Source organism: Populus euphratica, unplaced genomic scaffold (assembly GCF_000495115.2).
Source record: "Populus euphratica unplaced genomic scaffold, PopEup_1.0 scaffold276.1, whole genome shotgun sequence".
Classification (NCBI taxonomy): domain Eukaryota; kingdom Viridiplantae; phylum Streptophyta; class Magnoliopsida; order Malpighiales; family Salicaceae; genus Populus; species Populus euphratica.
Genome location: NW_011500158.1, coordinates 259,384 through 268,613, shown reverse-complemented (window position 1 = coordinate 268,613; position 9,230 = coordinate 259,384). Strand labels below are relative to the sequence as shown.

Genomic DNA, 9,230 nt, shown 5'->3' with positions numbered 1-9,230 from the left:
TCAATTTCAATTTTATTTTTTTAATTGTTACTTTTTAAAATCCTTTTGTATAATTGAAATCACTTTAAGAATTGAATTTCGTGAATTTTCTAGTAAGGGTATTTTGGGTTTAACGTGTTGGGCATATATTTGAAAAATTAAGACAAATTAATATTTTTTTTTACAAGAAATAGGTTTTATAATTCTTTTTATTTTTTTTACCGAGGTATTCTAATCTTATGTAAATTTGACAAAATATCTCGAGTTGGTCCAACCTTAATTATCAAGGTCAAGTTTATCATACTAAATTATATTGATTATGACCATATTTTTATGTTTTTTTACCTTATATTTTTTTTTCATAGTTTGTGAATTAATTTGAACTGTTTATCTCCTTTTAATTAATTTTTTTTATAATTTTATAATTATTTTTTTTAAATTTGATCTATTAATTATTATTATTTTTTACCTAATTAAATTAAAATCAATTTATTCAAATAAGTTAAATTTATGTCTAATGACCCTTTTTTATTTATTAAAAAAACATATTTTCAACACTTGAATGCTTTTTTGATGTGAAAAAAGTTTGGCACTATGATTGATAATATAATATTTAAAAGTATAATTGTGGTTGTTTTTTTAAATGTTTTTTTTTTTAGAAATATATTGAAATAATAATTTTTTTTATTTTTTAAAAATTATTTTTGATATTAAAATGATATAAAAATATTAATTTAAAATAATAAAATAAAACAAAATAAAATAAATCTCTTTTTAAAATACTTTTAAAACTTCAAAACAAACAATAAATAAATACTCAACTTAATAATATATATTGATGGCGAAGACAAGTTCCCTCTCTTTCCTAGGAGGAGCTCAGCACACCAAATCAATAAAGGAGGGAAACCAAAAGATAAAACCCTAAAACCAGAACTCAGAGCTCAAAACTCAAAACCTCTTTCTATTTCAATGCTGTAAAATTCCTGAACTCTATTTTTCTATCCATACTCTTTCGTTTTTTTTCTTTTTTCTTTCACTTTCTCTCCCCTCTCTATTTCAATTCCAAAACAAAGAAAGAAAGAAAGAAATTGTTTTCCATGGCGGGGCTTCTTCGAAAAGCTTCGTCTCTGAGACGCGCTCTTGTTGCTCCCGAGGTACCTTATCTCTACATTTGTTGACTCCCTCCGTCTCTGTTTTTATGTTTAATTAAGGTTTCTGTTGATTGGTTTTAGCAGGGAATAAGGAGAGGGGTGTTGGGAACATCGACTCAGATATGCAATTATGCAACAAAAGGTAACTCAAAGTTGATGACATGAATAAGTTTATTTTGTTTATCAAGCTGTGTGAAGCAGTAATGGCATGGATTTTCTATTTTAATAAGGTAAAAGAAAATCCAAGTCAGATGGGAGTGAGTCTGGTGAAGAAAATATGTCAAAGAAAGAGTTGGCCTTACAACAAGCTCTTGACCAAATTACTAGTCAATTTGGAAAGGGAGCTATCATGTGGTTTGGCCGTTCCGAAGCTCCCAAAAATGTCCCAGTCGTGTCGACGGGTTCTTTTGCTCTTGATATTGCACTCGGATGTGGTGGATTTCCAAAGGTACAAATGAAGATTTTTCGTTCGACCATTTAGTTGCTTTGCAAACAATTTTCTGTTTTACAAAGCATACAATTTCTTAAACTATAAAAGATTTGACTGTTTACCGGTCTGGTTCTACATTGGTTGTCTTTTCTATTTTGATGACTTGAAAATGGAGATTGTTTCTGTATTTTTTAGTCTTTGATATAATTTAAAGTAATGCTAGTTTCATGAAGAGATCCATTTTGCATTTATTGTGCTTTAACCAAATGTTTATGGTTTGAGTTATGGTTCATTTCTGGTTTCTTGAATTCAGAACTTCCATATCTTCAATGCAAGCAATAACCAAACCCCATAGTTTAGTGCGCGCGCGCACATGTATGCTTGTCTGCTCATTACATATCTGGATTGGATTTGTGCAGGGTCGTGTGGTGGAGATTTTTGGTCCTGAGGCTTCTGGGAAAACCACTCTTGCTTTGCATGTAATTGCTGAAGCACAGAAGCAAGGAGGTTATGTCTTAAATGCCCACAAGATTTCTTTTAAGTCTGTTGGCAGTAGTGGTTACTAGCTAGGACTAATGGGGCTGTTTTCACTCCCATTTGGCTGTTAGGAGGTGTACACCCATGGCAACACTTATGTTTTCCTTGGGCTGAATTCCCCAAATATGATATTTCTTATGAAAAAGAAAGAAAGGATATGATATGTCAATTTTCATACCATTTGTAATCATGTTGTCAAGATATTTTAATAGTAAGTTCGAAAAAATTTGAAGAATTAATCACTCTAGTATTATGTACTTAGAATATTGGCTACAATCAATTGCTTCTGAGGATTTTTATGTCTAAGTAATTTTCTGATTTGTCGAGGACTTGACCTCAATTTTTCCATGGTATTAATATATCAGCTTCTTTGCAGGTTACTGTGTCTTTGTTGATGCCGAGCATGCCCTTGATTCATCATTAGCTAAGGCTATTGGGGTGAACACTGAGAACTTGCTTCTTTCGCAACCTGATTGTGGCGAACAAGCTCTCAGTCTTGTGGATACTCTCATCCGGAGTGGTTCTGTTGATGTTGTTGTTGTTGATAGTGTAAGTAAGGTGCTTTATTGGTTTGTACTCTTGCTATCAAATCCTCTTTTAGTTAGAGTTTCCTGTATTCAGCAGGTCATGATTTGTATAATGTAATACTTGGTAAGATAATTTGTTCCCTTTTTCACTTCCTTCCGCCCACCTTCTTCTATGTCCTGTGTAATGGTTCTGTTGATGTTGTTGTTGTTGATAGTGTAAGTAAGGTGCTTTATTGGTTTGTACTCTTGCTATCAAATCCTCTTTTAGTTAGAGTTTCCTGTATTCAGCAGGTCATGATTTGTATAATGTAATACTTGGTAAGATAATTTGTTCCCTTTTTCACTTCCTTCCGCCCACCTTCTTCTATGTCCTGTGTAATGGTTCTGTTGATGTTGTTGTTGTTGATAGTGTAAGTAAGGTGCTTTATTGGTTTGTACTCTTGCTATCAAATCCTCTTTTAGTTAGAGTTTCTTGTACTCAGCAGGTCATGGTTTGTATAATATAATACTTGGTAAGATAATTTGTTCCCCTTTTTACTCCCTTCCGCCCACCTTCTTCTATGTCCTATGTAATGGTTATCATCTTAGGAGAGTTCTGTTACAGGTGTCCCTGCAGCTTTCACTGCAGATAGCACTCCCATGCATTAAACATCAATGCTTTATTAAATTGTTTTTGATTAGAGTTACCATACTGTTGAATTTAAGGGCGCAGCTTGGCTTGGAGTCTAGTTTTTATTTTTCTACTCTTATTAATGACAGGTAGCTGCACTTGTGCCTAAAAGTGAACTTGATGGAGAGATGGGTGATGCACATATGGCAATGCAAGCCAGATTGATGAGTCAGGCACTTCGCAAACTGAGCCACTCTTTATCGCAGTCACAAACTATTTTGGTCTTTATAAATCAGGTACCATTTTGTAGTTTTGGTCCTATCATTGATAGGATTAGGTTGTTTTTTTGTTTGCATCCATTTATGAGATTGGTACTGATTTACTTGAAATTATAGTGCGTTATTTGCTTATTCATTTTAGGTTCTGGCTTAAAAGATCCTAAATTTGTTTTCATTCAAAACTAACGAATGTTTAGTCATTTACCAAATATTGTTCAGATGTCATGCTGAATGCTTAGATTTTTTACCCAGTCAAAGAAACATCTCTAGGAGTTTTCATTCAGGCTGCCAATTTGGCTGAGCAGGGTATAATAATTGCATGCTAGGATGGTAATTGAGTTGATAGCATACTGTTCAAGTTTGGCTTGTTCAAATTAAAATGAAGTGTTTAACTCAAGTTTAGTCCTGCTCAAAAAGTGATCAGGCTTCCTTTACACCTCCTTGAATGAATTTGAGCTTGTACATGAACGTAATGATTAAATAAACTTAAACAATGCCAATATATTTTTTCCCTCTAAAATATATTTCTGCATTTTGAAAATCATTTGCTACTCTGTTCTTGTCTATCTTGTAATCATATTTTGTTAAGAAAAGAAATGAATATTTAATAATACTTATAGAATTAATTAGTGCAATTTCCAAGTTTCTTCATGAAGGTAGTTGAATTTTAAATATTTACAAGTTTGGTTTCTTGGGGTAATGAATGAGCTTTACTGTTCATTTTGACGAGACAAACTTGAATCAAGCTTGAGTAGTTTTGTTTTATTTCATGGTCCTACTTGATGCTTGTTGAGGCTCACTTACATTGGAGCTTGAGCCAAGGCAAGTTCAAATTGTTGGTCAGAACTTGTGTATGCACAAGATGGATGTTGGCCTGGCCTGACAGTTGTAAAGCAGAAAAGAAAACTACCTGGCTGAATGCTTTAGGGCTACAAACAGATAAAAGAAATTTGACTTGTTAGAGTACTATACTTTCGTAGGATGTTAGTACGCGCATGCACTATCACTTTCTTGTCTGTGTCTTTAGTTCTGGTTTTCAAAATAAAAGGAGTCCTCATCCCTGCAACGATAGTCTAATGTCAGAATACATAATGTCAGAATACATAAAGTTTTAGTATTTTCTTATTTTTATCTGTAGTTTACATACATTTGCATATATTTGAGAGACTTTTTCTGCATCTTCAGTTCTGGGTTTCAAAATTAAATGTATAGCTGTTGAGGAAGGCACTGTGCATCTGAGGAATAATTGTCTGATGATATAATTCACAGATATTTAGTGTGTTTGTTTTATCTCCCTGTTTATATTTAGGTTGCATTTGGTAGAAGGTTAAAAAATGAAAGGGGAGTTCTTACAAGAGTAATTGTTAAGGGTGTAAAAATTGGAGTTTAGGGATGTTTGGTGTATTAATATAGTGAATGGTAAATTGTTATTGTTTATTGAAAGAGAGAAAATACTTAAAATATTAGTGTGTTTTCTGTGAAAAAAGAAGGGGAGAGTGATGAAAGGAGATAATAATGGTTTCCAGGGGTGTTTTGTGTGTTAATAAAGTGAAGAGTAAATTGTTAGTGAAAATACAGAAATTAATTGAAACATTAGTGTTTTTCCAAGACAAAAGCAATAATATTGGTTGGGAGGTTAACATCACACCCATGGACAAAGGGTAAAACTTACCCTCCACAAGGACCATTTTGGGTTGTAATTATAACCCCTCTGCCAAAATAATGAACCAAACAAGGGTAGTTTTCTCCAAGTTTAATTTCAATCTAGTGAGCTGGACATTTATTAATTATAGGTTCGATGCATGGTTATGGAAATCCTGATTTATATCAGATGATTTTGGATCTGATCCAAATCACCACAATTCAACTCCCACAAAAAAAATTGTAAGTTTCTAAAATCATAATGGGATTGGTTTCAATTCGTTGGAATCATTAAAGTCCTGATTTCAGATGATCCCAATGCCATATGTTTTCATTGAGAAAACAATGAAAATACTGCCAGGTCTCTTAAATAACTCTTTGTCTTCTAACTCTCTCTCTCAAATTGTTTTTGTGGTGGTGCTGATGCCATTATCAGGCCAAGTTTTTTTTTGTTTCCATTTCACAACCCTGGCCTTTGCAATTTTTCTTCTCTTTTCTGGTCTCTCTAAATTTCTCCCCATAGTTAATCTACTACCTCTTTGCACATCTGTCTTGAATGATTTGGTCTTGTATGGGTTACCTTAAGCAATTTACATGCTATATGCTTTATGGTATTGTTGGATTTGAGTTATATTTTCACATGTTCTTTGCAAATTTGTTGGGTTTGTCAACATTCTTGTCCTCTTTTCCCCTTGTTTAGAGTAATGAATATGGTATTCATGGAATGCAGTTTATTATTCAATCTATAAAGAAGAATATGGACAATATTTCCTTCGATAATTCAAACCCTAGCTCATATTGGACCTTCAGGCCCCTATGTTACATAGATCTGGCATCATGCTATTCCACAATTGAATGAAAATTTTTTTGGAGAACAAACATATAATGTCTGTTATTAGTTTCTTATATTATCCAGTGTATGACTTGAGATGGTGTTTTAATTCTTATTACATTCTTTATTATTTTTCATCCAAATTATATTATGAATTTAATTTGTACTTCGACTTGTATTTGTGCTTTCATACATCTTATATTTATTATCTTTTTTTTAGAGTTTATGTAAAATCTTATGATTTTATGACCTGATCTCACAATTCAATATTTTTGACCCTCCATGGATCCTAATTAAAATCCTGATTTTAATAGCTTTGGTTTGATTTGTTTCTCTTCTGCTGTAAAATCTACATAAATGGCCTACTTGAGCTCTGCCTTTTGCTACTGCACTAAGCTGAGCTTGATCTGATTGGGCAAGGCCTGAGCCTTGCTCTTGGTCATCATTTATGATATCGTAAGCTTATACTTGGCTGATAGCATGGTCAAGAGTAAGCAGTCAATATTGAGCTTACCTTTTCTTGATATTAATGTCTTCATACTTCAGAATATGAAGTTTATTTGCACTCTTAAACTCTTTTTGTGGTCTGCAATGTCAGTATGATAATAAAAAATTCATTTGGATCCATGTGATATAAAATTAGTGTGCTGACCATGAGTCCATTGTATTTGAGCTCAAGAAAGGCTCTGCTAGTATTAGCACAAAGTCATACCAACAACATCAAATTTAATTTCAATTTGATATGTGGATTTATTATGCTTGCTTGCTGACTTTATCTGTCTATAGGTGAGGGCAAAGCTTTCAACTTTTGGATTTGGTGGGCCCACTGAAGTAACCTGTGGTGGTAATGCTCTGAAGTTCTATGCTTCAGTTCGCCTTAACATTAGAAGGGTGGGGTTTATCAAGAAGGGAGAAGAGGTACGGCTGTTTTATCTTTTCCTCAGTTTGTGAATTTGGACATTGTGCCAGAAGATAAGGAATTTTCATGATACTTCTTTTCAACACTTGGTGGAATAGACTAAATTTGCATGAACTATTGAGCGTTTTGATGGCTCCTCTAGACAATATATTCTTGGCTTGGATTCTATACTTAATACATTGTTTCTCAAGCAAGGCACCAGATATGCAACAAAGCAAAAACACTTGCTGGTGTAAGCTTTGCTTGAAAAGGATATAGTCTTGATCTATAAAGGAAGCAAAAATTGGGGGAAGAGAGAAATTATAAAGGGAGGAATGGGTTCCTCTATCTTGCAATTCAATACATCTCCTTGCAGAGTTTTCTGAAAGTGACTGTTAGTCCCCTCGCCCTTTCTTGGCTTGAGATCTGTTTGTTTTAACCACCCCTGCATGCTTAGTTGTTCATGAAGACCTAGTTAGACCATTGTTATTGGCAATTGATTTATGTCTCATTCAAGATAAGTAAACAAGTGAAATAAATGCCCTTGTATCTTGTGACTACTGACTATACATTCTGTCCTCGGATATCGTGACCTACTGTATATTTGGATTGGAGCTGCTTTTGCTATTTATTTATTTATTTATTTTTGCGAACCACATTTCATAATATGGTGGGTAGGTTTGGCTCTGGCATAAATGGTGAAAGGGATGAGGTGGGGAAATAGAACCTGGATCATTAGGTTCAAATATCAACATCTATGCATTTATTGGTTACAGAACTCATTATTTTGTCATCTTGGTGTCAAAGTGTCTTTTCATACTTCTGTGTTTTGCAGACAACAGGAACTCAAGTCCAAGTGAAGATAGTGAAGAATAAGCTTGCTCCTCCTTTTAAAACAGTTCAATTTGAGCTTGAATTTGGAAAGGGAATAAGTCGTGAATCAGAGATCATAGAATTGGCGTTGAAACACAAGCTCATCAAGAAAAGTGGCTCATTTTATGATTGTAATGGTAAAAAATACCATGGCAAGGAAGCATTCAAGGAGTTTCTAGCTCATAATGATGATGTACAGGAAGAGCTTATGATGAAGCTTAGGGAGAAGCTACTTGAAGGGGAGACAGGTCAGGAACTGGGAGATGAGTCTACAGATGGAGAACCCACTCAAGAAATCATCTCGCCTGATTCTACTGACGAAGAAGTTGCTGCAGCTGAAGCATAGCATGTGAATGACCGCAAAACTGTAGATGAAGTTTATCCGCTAGATTCCATGGCATCGCCCAGTTTTCTATGGAATCCTGCAATCCTATCTCCCGCTCATCCATGGCATCTAGGTTTCCCAGTGGGGCACAAATTGAAGGAAAGATCAAAAGGCCTTGGGTTTTATTATAATCACAAGCTACCCTTGCTCATGACCGAGCGAATGGTTTTTGATTGTGCTGTAATTGAAATGTGTTAATCGTTATAGTGCACATTTTGGTTATAGAATGGATGAAAGTCTTGCGAGGTCAAGATGTGTTCCTGCAGAAAATGCAGGGCAATTGTCAAATTTCTTTAGTGTACGCTAGAAGTCATATCCATTTTATTTATATTTATTTTTTTCCTTACAGTGAGTTCAAGGCTAGTTAATTAATCAATTAATAAATCAATTTCTTGAGCTTGTTTTAGCTTATAAACCTAATAAGCGCAGGTCAGCAACTCGAAAATACTTCAGACAAGAACAAACGCTGTGGCTTGCAGGGTCCGATATAGAGTAAAGGTTAACTGAATAACTAGTTAATAGAAGGAAAACAATTAGATCCATAAGTAATTCGAAATCCATTCAACATGAAGTATTTTGGCTCTTGAAAGGTGAGCGCTATGTATGTGATTTTCACGAAAGAAATTCCACACACTACGTGGACAAAGCTACGAAGCATGGACACGGATATGGAATACGAATATAACATGATATTTAATATGATGATAATGCAATCTAAGAAAAATCCAGAATACCATATGACATGATATGAATATGAAAAAAAAAAATAAAAAAAAATATGATGATATAAGCCAATTTCAAGAAAATCAGAACAAGATACGTCAGGGATAGACTATATATATATATATATATATATATATATATATAGAGAGAGAGAGAGAGAGAGAGAGTGATGAGGCTTAAGTTTTACTTCGAATAATTCTTACGTAAAAATATGATCATACCATCAATCATAGTAATGTATTTATTTCATTGATTCGACTATATAATCCTTGAATATGAATCGTGTTAAGCTTTTTATCAAAAAGTTTTGTATCAACTCTATGTCTTGCAGGGGTTACTTATACATCTTTCTTGGTTGGCGACTTA

At 33.8% G+C, this 9,230-nt stretch overlaps 1 protein-coding gene across 7 annotated transcripts; it reads left to right on the top strand.

The window, feature by feature from the left end:
• The first annotated feature begins 819 nt into the window (after positions 1-819).
• Positions 820-8,493, top strand: LOC105111144 (DNA repair protein recA homolog 3, mitochondrial-like). Of its 7 annotated transcripts, none has more exons than XM_011006414.1 (9): positions 820-892; positions 1,049-1,133; positions 1,212-1,272; positions 1,361-1,578; positions 1,980-2,067; positions 2,474-2,655; positions 3,384-3,530; positions 6,772-6,903; positions 7,719-8,493. In XM_011006414.1, the coding sequence occupies exons 2-9, from the start codon at positions 1,077-1,079 to the stop codon at positions 8,100-8,102; spliced, it is 1,269 nt and encodes a 422-aa protein (XP_011004716.1). In that variant the 5' UTR covers positions 820-892; positions 1,049-1,076; the 3' UTR covers positions 8,103-8,493. The 7 variants fall into 7 exon arrangements, with proteins under 7 accessions (XP_011004716.1, XP_011004717.1, XP_011004718.1 ...); XM_011006415.1 differs by having other exon boundaries at positions 828-892; positions 1,053-1,133; XM_011006416.1 differs by having other exon boundaries at positions 829-1,133; positions 1,212-1,276; positions 1,365-1,578.
• Positions 8,494-9,230: the final 737 nt, after the last annotated feature.